Source organism: Camarhynchus parvulus, chromosome 19 (assembly GCF_901933205.1).
Source record: "Camarhynchus parvulus chromosome 19, STF_HiC, whole genome shotgun sequence".
Classification (NCBI taxonomy): Eukaryota; Metazoa; Chordata; class Aves; order Passeriformes; family Thraupidae; genus Camarhynchus; species Camarhynchus parvulus.
This window is the reverse complement of record NC_044589.1, coordinates 7,969,310-7,987,908: the sequence shown is the minus strand read 5'-3', so window position 1 is coordinate 7,987,908 and position 18,599 is coordinate 7,969,310. Positions and strand designations below refer to the sequence as shown.

Below are 18,599 nucleotides of genomic sequence, written 5' to 3'. Positions count from 1 at the left end.
TCACATTAAAAACCCCATCCCATGTAACTTCAAACCCCGTGAAAACAGAAAATCGACACAAATTTTAATACTTATATATTTTAAATCAAAACACAATTAAATATAGTATGTTTTAAGTACATGAATGCTTGGGTATGAGAGAAATAAGAGGTGGTACATAGTACCAAAAACCTATACACAGCCTTTTTTGCTTTTTCATAACAATACAGTGTGTCTCTATACAATCAAATATTGCAACAGAATAACACTTTCTAGTCAATCAAGATATTCTGAACATTGGAAATGATTTGAGTTCTTCGCATAGTGATTTCTTTGCACAAGTTTGAGGAGAAAAGCAATCATTAGAGTTAAAAAAAAAGACCCAAAATAAAAGTGTCGTATACTAAAAATGCAGCAGTAACATAAAGGTGAGACACTGAGTACTTCTGCTACCCTGCAAAATTGATTTGCTGGGGGAAAAAAGGAGGTGCTGTGTAACATGGTAAGTGTGGACAGTGCCAGGAAGAAGGCCAGAGGTCATTAAAAACTGTTTTTCTTTGTAAACCAAACATCTGGAATTAGATCCTACGTTGGGTGAAGGACAACAAGCGATGGAGAATGGCAGCAATTCCTTCTTTCCTTGCTCGTGGGATGGTGAGGACAGGAAGTGGAGGGTCCAAGGTGGGAGCAGAGGGGCTGCAGGACCAGCCTTGGCTCTGCCCCGTGGTGGAAGCAGGGGAGATGTGTGTGTGTGTGTGCAGGTGTAGGAGCTCAACAAGGAGGAGTTCCTGACCCTTCTACACTGCCTTCAAAGTTAATGCAGTTATGAAGTAAAATACATTTATCTTACACTTGAATACTCATCTATTTCAAGTAACGGAAAATTAAACTTAGAACTTCCCAGGTCATTCACTGCCCATGGATTTGCCCCACAGCCCTTCCAAGTCTGTGTTTAAAAATTACAAGCAGTAGAACCAGAAACTACAGCAAAACCTTCCCCTCTGTTGTGGCCTCTGTGTCCCATTGCAGATATTTTGCTTGAAAGTCTTTTTTTGAGACAGGGTCAAGTATTTGTGAAGTCAATCACAGTTCCTCAGTGACATTATTTGTAAACTGCATCTTCATCTCAGAACCATCATTTCTGTGAATGCCACATACACCAGGCAAAAGTGTTTCTTCACTCTCTACAGTGGAGGTCCAGGATTGCTTCTTTTTCATTCTTCCTCAGAAATGAGGGGGATTCCAGTGGTTGGAGTAACAGTGCTTTGTTTTTATTGGCTGTGTTAAAGAATCCACCAATAGGGAAAGTTCACTCATTCTCAAAGTGGAAAACCAGATTTCCTGTCCTGGAGTTTCTAAAATCATAGCTGGAAAAGGGAAAACCAGTTAATTTTACCCTAAAACATGCAATGTAACTGTTCAATAGAAAGACATTTTGTGTTTAAAAACATTGAAGCCAGGTTTGTTTGAGTTTGGGGGAGAAAAAACCTCCAAACCTAATCCAAACACATTCAACCTTTTGATTACTTGCTTAATTGAATCCAGAGCATCTGCAGTCATTTGAGAATTCTAAATACTGTTCTGAGTGACCTTTTCATGCAGGCAGACTGGAATTGTATCATTGCAGCCAAGCTATTAAGTAAAGTCATTGTACAAGTTATTTAAATGTTACTGCTCTATTAGAAAGAAAATAATCAGTGCTCACTCCCAGTGAAACTATGGATCCACCCATTGGGATCCAAAAACTGGGCTCTGGCACATGTGTACTTTCAATAACTGAACATAATGCAAGTTAATTTTTACAAACTCACATGCCTGAAAGTCAGAAGTACCAGACATTAACTTGGTAACCTGCTGTCACCAATATTTCACAAAATCCAACTGCTGCCTCAGAGCTGAGGTTTTTTACACAGAGAACACATGGGCTGTACAACAACAGCCACTAAGCAGCAACACACAAACCCATGCACAGGGTTACTGTGTCTTTGTAAAGTCTGGAGACAGAACTGTGCAAATGAGAGCACCCAGTGAGACAAATTCACAGCTGCTGACTTTTACTGAACTTCAAGCAGAAATACCACTACTGACTAAGAGAACACAGCAAGTGTGAGCTCAAGTCAGGAATTACATTTCATCCTGCAGCACAGATCACCCTTTTAACTAATTAGGCAGTTTGTAGACTCAAACTGAGATAAGTTTAATGCTTGCACAGGAGAACCACCACAGGCATCTGCTAAGAAATTCCTACATCACACGTAGGCCCAAACACTTCCAACCTTTGTTTCTTCCTCTCATGCTCTGCTGGTTTGAACATTTTCCAGCGTGGGTTTCAGCCACAGGAGGAAGGCAAGTGAGAGCTCTGCTCCTCCCACAGCCTGGCTGGAGCCAGATGAAGACAGCAGCCTTTCCACCCCCCTACCTTGGTGACCTTCTCCAAGGGCTGCTCACACTGCGCCTGCTGCATGACGTCGTTGACAATCATCTTTGCTATCCTCCAAGCCATCTCTTCTTGAGCCTGAAAAACACAGCCCAAAACACAGATAGCCTCAGGTTCTTAAAAGACAAACACAGTGCTCTCAGCACAGCCTTGGAGTCAGGGTAACCTCCACAACTCCATAACCTGTATGAACACATCCTCCCTCGATGGAAATGCACCTGGCTTCCAAGTGTTAATTTCAATTATTGTACCTAAGGCTTGATGCAATTTCCAAGAGAGTTAGTGGAGATTTTAGATTTATCTCTTGGGGATTTGTCCAAGCCCCTCAGAGGCGGAAAATGCAGCCTGGAATCCATGTACAGTGGTCACTCAAATAGCACTTCCACCCCTATTTACAGATAAATAAAACCACAATAAGAGAAACCCTGACTGCAAGCACACACTTAATTAGTTCAACCAGCAAGCACTGGCAAAGAGCAAACCAATTTCACACATACATGCAATCAAATTATATTTAGCACACAGAGTCTCCCCTGTTCTTGGTGCAGCAGAAAGATCCTCAGAGATAACAGCCAGAATTAAGAACATCAATACTTTATTTCTCTGAAGTGTAAAGTCACAAGAAGAACATGAAAGGGGACACACCTCATCTGTATTTCCTTGAACCCATTTCTTCATTGCTTGTGAAAACATGGACCCTGGTTGAGATAAAAACAGCAAGCAAGGTATGTCAGCAAAGTGAGACACAAAGCTGATTCCTGTCACCCTTCTGAAGGGTTTGCTCTGCTGCCATTCCAGACATGAAGGAGTGGCAGGAAAGACAAGGGACTGCCTGCAGCCATTTGGACACTGAGCCTTCCCCAGAGCTGAAAAGCAGCACCAGCAGCAGGTCCCAGCCTGGGTGGGAAGCATGTGGAGAGCTGCAGCTCTTTTTCATCTCAAGACCAAAGCTTTGAAGGTTTGATCACCAGCTCAGCTGCTGACACTTCCATCCCTGCCAGGTTTCATCAACAGCTCCAACACCCACAGGCTGCTCATGCTCCCTGGAGGCCAGCTGGACCAGAAAAGCAGAATTTGGGTAGGAAACTGGGCCAGAGATGGGTTTTGCCTCAGTACAGGCCAATCCCCACAGAATCTCTATTTGGCTTAAAACAGATCTGGAAAGAGTCAAACACTTTGCCTATCTTAACTCCAGCAGGGAAGAGAGCAGCTCTGCAGATGTTTACAGAAATGGAGAGAAAGAGCAAAGCAAACCTTTTGATTTTTTGACATCAGGCTCTGGTTCAGATTCTCTGATGAACTGCCCCAGGTCACTGACTCTTCCAAACGTCATCTTCCTGAGGAGAGGAGTGAAGAACCATGTGGGTGATCAAAAGAACTCTGGCATTATGGAAAGCTGTAATTGGCTATATACTTGGCTACATTTTGGAATCAAAGAGGAACAACAACTAAGAGGAAGAGAAAAACCAATTAGAAATATTTTCCTGGCTGCCATTTTGGTCAAAGAAACATTCACTGGGTGTTAAATAACACTCTTGAAATAAAGTTACTGTCAAATATTAAGATATGGACAAAGATCTTGCATTTAGGCCTACTCTCCATGCAGGAGGACACAGCAAAAATGAAGCAGAGGTGAAACATGTAACCAGAAGGGAAACAATACACTGAAATGAACCTTACCCTGCATATGTTCGTTGATACAAAGATTCTGGATCCAGACTTGCAGCATCTACAATTATTGCTTCATCAAAATTTTTCAGGATTTTAACATTAGCCTTTTTGACATTGGACTACAAATAAAAATTCTAAGTATTAGTGCCCAATGCAGATAACTACCAGTTTCTTAACAAAACTGTAATTTTAGTGCTTTTAACACAGATAAACCTCCTTTAAGTCTCTAAGCAAGAGTATAAAAGAATCAGTGTGTCTACACAGACTTGAATTCCCAACTCACAGGACATTGTTGTTAGCAGAGGATGATAAAATTCTGTAGACAGAGCCAAAGACACAAAGCCCAGGTCAGCACATGCTGCTCAATTATCAGCTCAACAGATCCGTGTGTGCTCGCAAATCATTTGTTGTGAGTCTGGAACATCCCTCTCCTGCTCTTGGTAAGCAATTCCCAAACACAGATGCCTCCCCCATGCACAGAGAACAAATTATTTATCTTCTGGCCTGGAGTATTTATATAAGATTATGAATAAAAAGCCAAGGAAACATCAGAGCAACAGCAGGGAGGGCGCAACACACAGCAATCCATTATCGCCTCAGCACGGAACAGGAACACCAATGGCAGCTCCTTTCCTGCTGCTCTTTATGCAAAAATATGCAGAGACCCAGAGATTCTCCTATTCACACAAGCAGGAATGCACACCACAGAAAGCAGCACCTCATTTCCTAAATTGCCCAGCCAATTACCAGCAGTTCCTCCTGCTCAGAGGTTCAAGCAGCAGGAGGCTGCAAGAACACAGATTTTATTCCTCACTTCACAGCTAGGGGAGGAATATTCCCTCCTTGCAAATTAGGAGGTTTAAAAATAGCACAAGCAGGTGGTACAGATTCCAAGTTGCTGGAAAGCCAGGACATGACTAACACTGGTGTGGATACTGGGTTTGAAGCTCAGGGTAGCCCTGCAGAGTTCAATAAAAGCAGCAGTCGCTTGGCTCTTCTGCTCTCAGCTGGGCTTGCAGTTTCCAAGCTGTCCTGGTTACAGGTTAGCCAGAATCTGCTCTGTGTTTGAGCAGATGCCTTCAGCCCTGGAAATGAGTTTACTCTTCAGGACAGAAGATCTGGCACTTTAAAAGAACTGAGCACACAAAGCTAGCATGTTTATATTTAAATTTGATAGCATATTCACAAGTAACCATTTTCACCTGGAGTTGTTAACTATGGTATTGGCAAAATAATGTTAGTTCTAATAACAAGCATTATGGCATAATGAAAAAGTCTTCAGTAAAGTAGCAACTTAATAAAGACATCACTGATGTAAAGAAATAGCAGCACAAGGCTTTGGGTACAACAAATAGCAGAGACACTTCTGACAGAATTGAGCTGCAGGTAGATTAAACACATCCTAACACAATACAGGTTTTAAATGAAAGTGGAATGGTGTTTCCTTACAGGATAAAAGTTTGGATATTGACACAGGAAACCCAAACTGATACCTGGGAGGCAGAGCCATCCGTGCCCCCTATGGAATCACTGTCAGGAGAGCTACCAGGGCCATGGATACTCAGTGCAATGTTCCCTCCTGGGAATTCATCTCCTCGTACTGAATGGATGAGGTCATTCAAGTATTTGTAGTAAAGGTTGCTGGACAAGAAACCAGGTAGGAAAACCTGAGAGATGGGAAAAGTCCTCTTTAATTAAGGCTGGTCTGCATAGTTAGAGAAGAGCACACAAACATCTCAGTCCTTGTGTAGATGGAACACAAGTAAAAGCATCCATGCATGGAATTATTGTGGATTAGCAACTGCAGTGCTTTAAGTTTTAATCCTAATGCAAAATGAACAAACTCAACTGCCTACTAATGAAATCCCCCAGTAAATGGAACTGAGGTTCAGGGTTTTTTTTCTCCTCTAGAAACTTAACCTTGACAGCTCAACAGGCTTTACAGTTATTCTGTTCCACTGTGCACAATTCTCTGCAGCTCCAGAATCAAATAATTCATTTCTGGTATCTGGGTATCCCAGAGTTGCATTATTAACCACAGCACTTGTATTAGACTTGCAAACAACTCCTACTAAGAGGAAGGAAAATTTTCTAAAGATACAAAATAAGCTGTTGATAGCAATTCACATGGGAGGAAATTCTGTTACTTCCATTAAACTGCAATAATCACCCAATGAGACAAAGAGAGCATCAACAGCAACCAGTGGGTGGTATCTTCAAATCAGGCTGGGGAAGAGTCTGGCAGATTTTCCTGAAGTTGTTCTATTATCCAGGTAAACAGGAAATCAGTAAAGGAACAGGACAAATCAAGGCACACTATGGAACTCCCCCCATCACCCTCACTGAGTGTGAACCCCACTCTGAGGGAGGATCTCACCGTCTCCATGGTTGTCCAGGCCTGCCTCAAGGGAGTGGTGAAGCAGTTGGGGAGAGGCCCCCCCTCCCTGCAGATGTTGGATTCAATCTCCAGCCTCACAGAGTCATCAAAGCCCAGAGGGTGCGTGGCCTGCAGGGAGAAGTACCTGGGGAGAGCAAGGAAACAACACAAACAGGATTTGCAAACCTCTGCAGTGCTCAGTGCCCACCCCAGACACTGCACACACCTGGTTCCCATTACTACAGGTGAAATACCCCCTCCCAGAAACAGTCTGAGAGCCCTGCCCTGAAACACAGATGAAAAACAGAGAATGGGAAACAAGAATGGAGCAGGAAACACCCAGAACTCCAAAGCAGCTTTGGCGCTACTGCTGCTTACTACTGCTCACATCCTTGCAAACTGAGTGTAAGGATGGGGGAATGATTGATTCCTCTTCAATCCTCTTCCTCTCCAATTATTATTTCCTCCTTGGGTAATAAGCTGTGGTAGAGCCTCACACTTAAGCTTAAGAACAAACATTTCCTGGAAGCAGTTGTGCTGTCTGTCTCCCAGCTGTCTTATTGCTAAAGTGAAGCACAAAGTACAGGAAGAAAGTTCCTCTCCTGAAAGTCTGACGTTAAAAAGGATCTGATTGCTTCCTTAAAAAAATAAATATTTCACAATACTAAGAACAAGCACTAGTTGGTTTTTATTACATGTGAGAAGAGTTTCTACAGCCTACTTTATATGGATAACAGTATCTGAACATTAAGGTTTTCCTGAAGTGCTGGATCTGCTACTGGGCTTAAACCCCTTCCATTTTCAAATGACAACCCATCAGCTTTGATACTTCCCAACCAAACAAAATCAAGCAATAAAGTCCTGTAAATCCTGAATTATGTTTAAGAATGGAATCCTTGTAAGGATTTCTCCTCATGTATATCAAAAAAATTCAGTTCATGTGTGCAAGCACATCAAAAGCCACCTCGGTAAAATGCATCTCAGCAGACCAGCCCAAGAGTGCAGAGAAGTTCCTTTTGCACAGCAAACACAAAACCACAAGTACAGAAGGAAAGGATTGTTGAGCTCCCTCACTTGTCATACAAAATCATGGCATCATTCTGTGCTTCTTGCCCATCATACTGGCCTTCTTTGGCAGCAAGCTGAGACTGGAAGTTATCTGCTGCCAACCAGAACTGCAGTACATTAACTGCATCTTCCTTCTCCATGTACTGCAAGGGAAAGCAGAAAAAAAGGAGATTAAAGAAGTTTTAGCAAGAAATTTTTAATAATTTTTAACTTCCTTCTTCCCATTTAGAACAAGAAACATAGGCCATATATTAGTGATGCAAAATTTGGTACAGTATTTTGAATTTCTGTTTCAGACAGATTTAGCTTGCTTGGGGGGAAAAGGAGAGAAAAAAAAGAGAACTTCTGACATTTCTTTTCTGTACTTATTTTTACACTTAGTTTCCAAAAAACTATTTGTCTTGTCCTAGGACAGGAAGCACCATTTTCACGCTACATTTAGCTTACACTGAGCTCAGCACATTGTCTCAGCTTCCCAAGCTGCAGTTTCAAACTACATCAGCTTGTCAGACTGTCAGGACAAGTGTTGCAAGAGCTGATTCCTTAAAGGTGCAGAAGCCTGAAACTGTGAAATCTTTTATTTAACCTATCACTTCACTAAAGATGCCCTCTCCACATAGCACTGGTTGTGATTTGCTATCTGTAATCCAGGCTTTTACAGTCACTACAAAGTGAAGATCAAGATAACAATGTCAAAGCTTCTACAAAGCAAAGAAACTCTGAGAAGCACTCACTAACTGAGAGGAAATCACAAATGCTCATTCCACAACACAACAGACAGGTTTGAACATTTGAATTAGTTCTACGTGAGGGCATGAAAAAGTTCAGTGCATTTTCTCTCAGAAAAAATACACCTTGGGTTTTTTATTATATTTAGAATCATAGAATTACAGAATTGTTTGGGTGGAATGGGACCTTAAAAATGATCCAGTTCCATGGCAGGGACACCTTCCACTATCCCAGGCTGCTCCAAACCTCAACCAGCCTGGCCTTGGACACTGCCAGGGATCCAGGGGCAGCCACAGCTGCTCTGGGCACCCTGTGCCAGGGAACAATTCCTGCCCAATATCCAACCCAAAGCCATCAAGGAATGAACAGATTTTTTCCATCTGCTAGAAAGGGATCTAAAAGCAAACCCAAACATTGCCACTCACCTCAGAGAAGTAGAAGAGGGCTGACTCACAGAACAGAATGTCAGCCAGATACACAGTCCCACTGGTCAGCACCTCAATCTGGTATTTACAGAAATGGTGACTCCGCAGGAACTCACTAAAGTGCCTGCACAGACACAGGGACAATCACTTATCAGGGTCAGCAGCACCCAAGGCACCCTCAGAACCCATCAGCTCTTGCCCAGAACTCTGATACTTTTGGTTGGATAAAAGCCAAACAAGCAAGAAACAGGGCAGGTTTGTAAATGGCACAAGAAAGAGATAAAGAACACAAGAGTGTGAGCAGCCAAGTTCAGCAAGAATGGATTTGGAGGAGAGGATCTGAGCAGTTTCAAATATAAAATACAGCACAGAAAAGTGCTGATATGGTTATGTCTCCATAAACATTTTTAACAGAAACTTTAGGGCAAGAGACACAAGAACCCAAACCAGGGCATCAACTTACTCTTGTTCCATTGCACTGAACACTATGGACTGGGCTGTAACAAAGCAGTTGGGATCCACTTGGCCATCCTCCCCACAGATCTTTGCTGCAAAGAAAGACCAGGTTAATTTTAACATGGATTTGGCTGATGGAGCTGGAAGGCACGAGCAAGGACTGGTTAATGAAAAATTGCAGTTCAAATCCACCAGAATCAGCTGGTTCTGACTGAGCAAAGAGCATTCCAGGCTGGTCAAATAATAATAACATGGCTAAAGTATTTGATTGACACTCATATCTGGATCCCCTCCATAACCACCAAGAACTCCTGCCTTAATTTAAACAAACTCTCTGAAAGTTTTTATGAGGATATTCACAGCACTGCTGAAGGTCAGATCCACTGATACTTGTAATTTCCTATATTTTTAAGGCTGCCTTTAAAATTCATTAAAATAAAGATAAATGCAAATGTGTGACATATTAGAGACACATTTTTATGGGGACAGAGCAGCTCTGAAATGAGGAAGCAATTATTCATTCTTACCAACTATGTCATTTCTCATTGCTTCTGTAATAGGGATTGGTTTAGCAGCATCTGGAGAAATATATTTGGTAAAAGTACTAACTGCATCCCGTTCTATACCTGCAGGGAAGAAACACAGAATCAAACTTGGAATTCCTTGGTGTGAGTGAGTAACAAATATTTCCTCTTCAGAAAAGCAGCTGTCTAATTCTCAGTGATGTTTCCACTGCAGGATATTCATATTCTGCCCCTGACCAGCTGCAGGGACTGGGTGATCTCCAGTCAGGTCACAACAAACCCAGCATGGAGTAAGATGGAATAAAACAACACAGCTCCAAATTTTCCCTACCAGCACACAAGGCAGAACCCACTTCCTCAGCCGCACACCATAGTGCCAGAAGCAACAGCTTTCAGACAAGTGAAATTCCCAATTTTTACTCCCATTACAGAGAAATCACTTGCATTATATAGGAATTACTAGAAAAAAAATCTTAAAATTATACGCCTCAAACAAGTTGTGCTCTTTACACATCATCTTTTGAGACTTGGGATTCTGCTCTGGAAGAGAGGAAAAAATTACACTCAAATTATTTTCAGATTTCTCCATTAGGACCCTGTGTTTTCAAATTCTTTTTAGACATCAGAATGCACTGGTGACTAAAAGATCATTTTCCCTGTTTAAGTGGCTTTGGGGCTGAGGTTATGTATTGTGGAGGCACATGATAAATAACTACATGAGAAAGACAAACAGCAAGAGAAAGGGATGCAACACGAGGAAACAGTTGGGCAAACAAAAGGAACCAATATGAAGAAAGAAGTGTTTCCTTTTTGGCTGCAGACTTGCACAAATGAGGGAGAACTGAGTAGATGCAAAGTAGAGAAACATGTTACTGTGCATGTAGCTCACTACCAAAAGGAAATATTTTAATTTCATCCTTACTTCCAGCAGCCTCTGAAGAGGTGGAATCCAAATGACAACAAATCAGTTACAAGGGGAGGAACTCTATCAAATAAATCCAAGAACAAAAACAGTACATTCCACACATAAATCTCCACAAGTCTCTTGCAACCACTACTTATGTCATTCTATGTAATACAGGATATTTACCTTCCATGACAAGTTAATTATGAATTCCCAGCCCCACCATCCAAACTTTCTGCAATTCTTTTAAGGTGGGATGGGACGGGTGAGGGAAGAACTGGACATAGCAACGTTCACTTAATTTCTTATGATTACACATGGAATAACAGAAGCAACCTAAGCTCATTGAGTACACAATGATTTTGAAGTCTCTTCAGCAGCTTTTTTATTTTTAAACAAGACAAGCAATACACAGCTCAAACTGACCAGCATCAGTTAACATCAATAATACACAAAACTTTCTTCCTTGCAACATCACATCAGGCTTGCTAAAAGCCTGAGAACTGAGGCTGCCCCCTGTACAAAAACGTTCATTTCCCACTTTTCCAAGCAAAGGGAACACACAGCACTTACTTTTCATGAGTTTTCCTGACAAGTCCTTTAGTGCAGAGGAGGGGCTGTTTCTATTTGATACTGAAAGCTTGGAAGATTCTTGCTGATCAGCAGGAAGAGGGTGAGTCCCTGGCTCTGCTCTGCCCCGGGGCAGAGCCCTGGTGCCGTGGCTGTCCTGCCCCAGCAGCCCCGCGTGGTTCTGGCTGCCGGCAGTTCTGTGGGGCTTGGAGAGCTCCAGCCTCTCCTCCAGGCAGGCAGCAGGGGGAGAGGAGCCCAGTTCCTGCTGCTTGCAGGGGGACACTGGCTCTGCCAGCGAGCTCTGCTTCACCGTGTTCAGGCTGTGGGCGCGGATGCGGGACCAGGTGGTGGAGTGGAAGCTCGCGGCCTCCAACCAGAATTTCACCAGGTGCTCCATCCTGCGCAGCTCCATGAACTGGATGAAGTAAGGGAGGGCTACACTGTCCTGCAGGACTTGTTCAAGGGTTTTGGAAAGGCTTGATTTGGTCTCTTGAGCCTGGTAGTTCAGACACGATCTGCCTAAAGGAAAACATGAAAGGGAGTGAGTCTGTATTGTACCACAGATGTGAGGGTTGGATACAAAAGTGTCCTGGAAAGCAACTGTGAAGAGGCAATTCCAGCACAATGCCAAAGTAAAGGAATTCAAGTCTGTTCCCTTCAAATCCCTCCCAGGGTAACACAGATGCTACACTTTTATTTACCTAACAGCACCCACACTTTTATTACCTATTAATTTACCTGAAAACCAAGGGATGGTGAGTGCACGCCATCACAAAATAAATGCGTAATAATATACAAAATAAATACACAAAATAAAAAGAAAAGTTGACATTTTTACAGGCTTACCTAAGTCTCCAAAGTGAGCAGCTTCCATGTGACTTGGCTGCTTCTTGAGGGCAGCGGTGCGGCTGCTGGAGAAGGAGTCCATGTTGGCAGAGATGGCGTTGATGGCCACATGGCTTGGTCCTGCAGCCTCCAGCAAGGCATGATTCCTGGTGCTTCTCTGAGGGGAATGTACTGGGACTGGAGCTGGAATCAAAACAGGAATTGTTAAAGCACAAGGACCCCAAGACCTCTTTTAAACATTGCTCAATGCTAAGCACCCCAAAATACACCAGGGAGTTGGCAAGAGTCAGTGTCATTAGAACCTCACTGTACCACTGGGTGTCATCTTCGATTAAGGGTCTGACTAAAGACCACAAGTTTTATGACTGAAAGAATAAACTCACTCCCACCCACCTCTATTTTCCTTATTCAGCAGCAAATCAAGAGATGCCACGTCTAGGTTTACACATGAAATATTCCTGAGTCTTCCTGCTTCCTTGATAATCACTACTGTAACAACTTTATACTCTGTCAACAGTTGCTCCTGCCAATCCATTTCCATGCTTTTTTGAAAGCTAAAATGTGTTAAAAAATCCTGAGCTACAAAGCTATCTGTGAGGTTTAATAAGAGTTATTTCTCAAAAATATTTTTGTTGCTTCTGCTTGGTTGCAAGAGAAAAAAAAAAGCAATAAGGAAATACCGGTGATGAAACCCAGGTTATAAACTTAACCCCCTCTGGCTGTTTTAGGACACAAAAAAGAACAAATAAGAACTTCCTGACACAGAACTCTGCTAATTGTTAATTGATGACAAAGCTGAAAAAAACCCCAAACATGCTCACAGCAGATTCCAAAGCTCTCAGGAAGCTGTGTTGGATGAGGATGTCATGCAGGGACATCTTACACCTCTGACTCAAAAATAAAGCACATCAGATGAGCTGATCAGCTCAACACTTCCCAGGGATGTGTCCCATCAAGGTGTCAGGCAACTTGAGCTTCATGACTTCCATGCTGCATCACTTTATTTTTATTCCCAATTTGATGACAGCAGTGGACAATTTCACACTTAGATGTCACAGATACCTCAGGAGCAATGGAAACATTTAAATTATTGCCAAGTGTTTGTGCAGTTGCAGGATTGGACATCAAAACATCACTTGCTGCTTCTTACCAAGCCTCTGTGTGTTTCATACCAGCAATAATAATGGAGAAAATAGCTTTTTTCCAAGGCCAAGGGATAGCAGCAATGGGAAAATTTGGTGGAGATCACTTGTGTAAAGCCAGAGTCACACTCCTCATAATGCTACAGGCTTTTGTCAATTAGATTTAAATTTAAATTTATATTTTGGACATTTGAGGAAAAAAGTTCTGTTCTCTCTAAGGGTCAAACGAAGGTGCTCTCTGCTGCAGCAGCTCACAACGTGCAGTACAATAAATTTTCAAGTTTATTTTTATTTTCAGGGTCACCATACTGGTAGTTGCACTGAAAGGTGAGGTGTGGCTATGAAATGGATGAACTCACTGTCTCCTGCATTTGATTTGAAAGACAGACCACCAAGGTGAAAAAAGCCTGTAATTTTCTCTTGATGTGCAGGTAACACATTACCAAGTACAGACACAAGATTTTGTCTGAGGGTATAAAAGTAGCAAATCAGATTCTGTCATTTACTTCATCTCCTTTCAGTACTGCAAGAAAATCTGACAGGATCAGCAAACTTGTTTTCCTACAGTTTATAAATCTCTATTCCACCAAGATATTTTCTCCTTCCTAAGAGATTTAGCAGCAAGACCTCTGCACCCCACAGAGCAGCAAGGATTGGCATCTTCAGCCTCACAAGCCCCAAAGTTAAATCTGCAGCTTCTTCTGCAAATCAGACACAGTGAAGCTGCACTTTCCAAACTCCAAAGGACATTGCACCTGAGCAAGGAACTCCAGGAGCAATTTGTTATGGATAAGGAACAACCACTGCAAGGTGACTGGAGTGCCTGATCACTTTGAATTAAAGCTCATGCCTGACATAACTTAATAACCTCCTGCACCTACAGAATCAGCAAGAGGAGGAGGAAAGATTAGTTACTATAAATAGCCAGAAACAGAATTAAGTTCTGGGTTTGATGCACAGGTCAGATCTGTGCTCAGGAGTAAGGAATGATCCTGTGGGGGAAGATAAAATGGTGGATGATGGCAGAGATCTGAATTTACAGACAAAAGTTTGATCTTACTTTTAATTGCTTTCACATCTGTGGTCTTTTCTTGTTCTTTGCCTTTCACTGTAAAATACAAGGGAAAATGTTAATGCTATTTTGGGTCACTAATGGCATTCACCTGAGAATGGACATAGAATTCCCAACATCAGCAAGTATCAGAGGCAGACAGAAACCATAATTTTGTTAAAACTGATTTCTCATTTAAATTGCACATCCAGTAACTGACAGAGGCTTTCAAAGCTTTTCTGTCGACTTACTTTCAGAAGCAAAACCTTATCATCCATTAATTAAGTTCCATGAAACACAGTCTGTTACATTTCCATGGAGGAAGATGTTTGCTGTCTATAGATTAAAGCTTCATTCAGAGTGACTTTATTAAACAGCATGAACTGGGAAGAGTAGGGAAGATGTGTTTAAAGTGTAGAGCACTGGCAGGTGCTCTCTGTGAACCAAAAATCACCTAAAAATAACATTTCCCTTGTGTTCCAGGAACACCCAACACTGAGGAGATGTGGGCTGGCTCTGGCTCCACAGAGCTGCTTCCATGCCCATGATGGGCATCACAGAAATGCTCTGGAAACTCCCTGCAAACAGTTAATTCTCTCACAAATAGGCTTGCTTAATCATCATGAAACCCCGGGTGAACAACTGATGGGGAGATAACAGTGTAAAAAGTTGTGATGGAAAAGCACTCTGAGGATTTTTTTTTAATTAATATTACTATTTGTTAAAGGAAGCTCCTAAAGGAAGTGAAGGAGGAGATCTGTTCAAAACAAAAATAAAGAAACCCAAGCAGCACATAAACAGGATGGCAGAGAAATAAATTGGAGAATGTGATCTACCAGGGAGGCTGCTCCGGGCAAGGATTATTACTACAAATAGGTCATCCCTGAACAGCGACAGTGGAGCCCTTCCTGAGGTAACCACAGGGCACAGCCCAGCAAAATCCCGCATTTACATCACAACACACATCCCAAAAACCCACCCGAAGCTCTCCCGTTCCGACCTAGGGATGGTAAATATTTCAAAGGAGAGCTCCGGTCTCGGGTTACATAATTGCCCTGGCCCGGTGGCTGCAGCGCTGCCTCCAGCCTCCCCTGCGAGCACAAACGCTGCAGGGCTGCGAATCGGCAGCTCGGGGTCCAGGATTGCAGCTGCCAGGAGCACACTGTGTGACAGAGGGGTTCAGGTGTCCATTGAAAGAGGAGGATTCTCCCCACGCTGACCTGCAGCCGATGCAGCAGGAGGGTAACCAGCCTTTACATAACTGAGCTGATGGACAGGAGGGAAATCAACCTCTTTGAACTCTCATCTTTCCCAAATCACTCCAATATTTCACCAAACCAGCTCCTAGCTACCAGCAGCAATTCCTGGGTTTCACACAACAGCCCTCCATAAGCCTATTTTCAGTTTAAATAGCTCTGTTCCTTCTTTCCAAGCTACTCAGTTCCTCCCTAAATACCTACTTACAACTGGAAATACAAACTCCAGGCTCGTGTCCCAGCCCCTTCCACACAGGCTGCTTCTGTCCCCAGCAGTTCTGAGCACGACCAAGTGACACCAGTAACAGGAGGGGACAAAATCAGCTCTGATCCAGGACAAGCCCGAATTTCAGAGGGTGAAGTTTCACTACAAGAATTCACTTTCACTTCCCGCAGAGAGCGGATGCTGTGTGGTGCCTGTGTGAAACCAGAAGGAACCACAGGACACGGGCTGAGGGTGACATTTCCAGTGGCCAATCCCATTCCAAAGGGTGCCAAAGCAGCATGTGACATTCCAGAGTTTCAATTCACATCTTGAAATGCTCTGAACAAACTCAAAAAGCGTTCACAGTGTGTCAACAGCACACAAAAAACAAGGAGATCCTGCTGAGGTCAGCCAGCCTGTGGGACTGCACGTTATTCCCAAGATATCCCCAGGGATGAGCTGTTCCACTGGCAGCAGTTTCATAACCTGCCCTCAAGCACCCAGCTCACCTGCTATACTTTGATTTCTCAACCCATTATCCACCCTCAATCTGCCAGACCTTTATTTTAAGGCCCAAGCTACAAAAACACTTCACCCCCGGTTTTGATTTTTCTACAGGTCAGTTGCTTTATGATCCTTGCTATGGTTTAATTTAAAATTAATTTTAATTTTTACCCACTGCAATATCCTCATAAACAACAACAGCTCACCCCAGGAACATTGGTGTTTGTAGGATTGTGGCTTGCTCGTGGCCAGAGTTTTATCCTAAGCCTTAATGTGCTGCTTTTCCTCACAGCTTCAGCTCAAATGTTCTCTAAAAGCCACACCTAAAAACGGAGATCACACCGAGCAGTGCTTTATGCACAGCCCAGATGAAAGGTTGCTTTTCTCCTCTCCTTCACAGCGTCTCTCTCTCGGGCATTTAGTGCTGTTTTGCCTCTCTGACCAAAGATCCTTTAATCAAAGGAACACAGATCCTCAATTACACTTCTCAGATAATCAGAGCTTTCATGGCTTTCTCCCTGAGAAAGTTTCCTCACAGGCTGACCTTGTCCCTGTGATCCCACGTCAGAATGGAACCTCAGCTCCACAATTCTCAATGAAGCAGCAGGAGCTCTTTTTGGAGAGTTCATAACCACTATCAAAGTTTTATTCTGCAGCTCAACATTTGTATATAAACACCCCAAAAAGGATTATGGCACTTGCAAAGCCCTAAGTGGCTTCCAGACTCTTCAGATTTGCTAAGTTTAGATTCATTTCTTGCAGAACTGCTGCACTAACGTCCCCAAAGAGTGACATTTTCAGTGCTGCTGCTTTGGCTGAGCAAGATCCAGAGGATGTGAGAGCCAAGAGCATCACCATGAGCCCAGGCACCACGTCCTTGCCTCCCAGGATGTGCATTTTGGGTTCAGTAACCCAGAGAGGCTTTAGGACAGCGCTGCATCAGTGGTTGCATTGCTCGACTTGCAGCATCACGAGGAAACAGAACTTTCCCAAGGGGCCCTTCCTAAAAGGTGCCACTTTCAACAAAAGCCTCCCGAACCACAGCTGGGCAGGCTGAGAGTGCAGGGCCCTGCCTGCAGCACTAGCACAAAGTGCTTTCAGAACGCTGCACTCCCAGAGAACACTTAAACTGTGCCCATTTGTGCTGCTGGAATATTATAAATATTTCAGCAGCCCTGCATTTCCCAGCTTGTACTCCCTACCAAACCTATTGCAGAATAAACAGCCAAGGACTCCTTTGGCTTTCATGGAGAGGCCGGTGCCATGAGGTCCGTTTTCCACTGACATTTTCAGCTGCTGCTGTACATTCTCATTATAATTTTTACAAAGCCGGCTATGTCAGCGTTGTGAAAAACCGTCTGTAAAGGGCTCAGAGGCTCCAACCCTGCACGAAGCGTGGGAGGCGCCCCAGCCCCCTCCCGCCCCGGTCACCGTCCGGGGCCGCCGGGAGCCGCGGGCAGCCCGGGGCCCGCAGCCGGCGGTCGCTGCCGCTCACCGGAGAGCCCCGGCGGTCGCGCCGCTCACCGGAGAGCCCCGGCGGCGGCCGAGGCCCCGAGTCCCGCCCGGCCCCGGCCCCCGAGCCCTCCCAGCCCCGCGGGAGAGGCCGCGGCGCCGGCACTGACCGTCATTGGTGGGGACGCCGCTCCTCAGGGCCCGCGCGTCCTCGCGGGGCCCGGCGGCGGGGCCCGGAGGGGCAGGGCCGGGGCCCGGCAGCCGCGCGGGGACGAGCCCGGCGGCCGCCCGCCCGCCGCCCCCCTACCTTTCCGCCTGAAGAAGGACATAGCGCCGGGGAGGGGGCGAGGCGGCCGCCGGGGCGGGGGAAGGCGGGAGGGAGGGAAGGCAGCGCGCCGGGTCCTATGAATGAGGCTGCTGCGCCCGCCCGCCGCCGCCGCTCCCTCCGCCTCTTCCTCCCGCGGCGGCGCCCGCGGCCGCCATGTTGTCAACAACGGCCCCGCGCCCGCTTCCGGCAGCGCCGCCCGCGCGGCACGGCGGGATGCGGCCGCACTCAACATGGCCGCCCCGGCATCGCGCCTGCCCGCCAATGGGACTGGGCGGGGCCGCCATGTTGGGTGAGGGCAAGGAGCCAGCGGGGGTCCGGGGGGGGCGGGGTGGCCATCTTTGATCAGGGCGGGGGGCGTCGGGCGGCGTGAGGCGACGGTCGCCATCTTGGCTGAGGGCATGGGTGACCCGGGGACGCTGCGGCAGCTCGGGCGCGTCCTGAGGGCACAGGGACAGAGAGCCCGAGGGCTGAGGACAGAGCCCCGAAAGCAGGGGACAGAGAGCCCCGAAAGCAGGGACAGAGCCCCGAAAGCAGGGGACAGAGAGCCCCGAAAGCAGGGGAAGAGGCAAAGCAGAAGCAGGGGACAGAGAGCCCCGAAAGCAGGGACAGAGACCCGAAAGCAGGGGACAGAGAGCCCGAGGGCTGGGGACAGAGCCCCGAAAGAGGGAGATGGCG

General features: G+C 45.0%; 1 protein-coding gene across 4 annotated transcripts; it reads right to left on the bottom strand.

The window, feature by feature from the left end:
* Positions 1-59: 59 nt before the first annotated feature.
* On the bottom strand, positions 60-18,099 carry AKAP10 (A-kinase anchoring protein 10). Of its 4 annotated transcripts, XM_030962806.1 has the most exons (15): positions 17,904-18,066; positions 14,189-14,236; positions 11,987-12,169; positions 11,144-11,659; positions 9,670-9,768; positions 9,150-9,234; positions 8,687-8,810; positions 7,539-7,675; positions 6,465-6,609; positions 5,581-5,754; positions 4,097-4,206; positions 3,671-3,753; positions 3,062-3,114; positions 2,399-2,494; positions 60-1,346 (listed from the first exon to the last, which is right to left on the bottom strand). In XM_030962806.1, the coding sequence occupies exons 1-15, from the start codon at positions 17,923-17,925 to the stop codon at positions 1,341-1,343; spliced, it is 1,881 nt and encodes a 626-aa protein (XP_030818666.1). In that variant the 5' UTR covers positions 17,926-18,066; the 3' UTR covers positions 60-1,340. The 4 variants fall into 4 exon arrangements, with proteins under 4 accessions (XP_030818666.1, XP_030818667.1, XP_030818668.1 ...); XM_030962807.1 differs by lacking the exon at positions 60-1,346 and having other exon boundaries at positions 2,156-2,494; positions 17,767-18,099; XM_030962808.1 differs by lacking the exon at positions 60-1,346 and having other exon boundaries at positions 2,156-2,494; positions 17,904-18,093.
* Positions 18,100-18,599: the final 500 nt, after the last annotated feature.

Coding starts and splice junctions, on each gene's coding strand:
- AKAP10 (XM_030962808.1), bottom strand. CDS start 17,925: ATGTCCTTCTTCAGGCGGAAAG. Junction 7,676..8,686: donor CCCTCTTCTACTTCTCTGAG/GTGAGTGGCAAT, acceptor TTTCCCTTGCAG/TACATGGAGAAGGAAGATGC. Junction 3,115..3,670: donor TGATGTCAAAAAATCAAAAG/GTTTGCTTTGCT, acceptor TATCTCAACCAG/GGTCCATGTTTTCACAAGCA.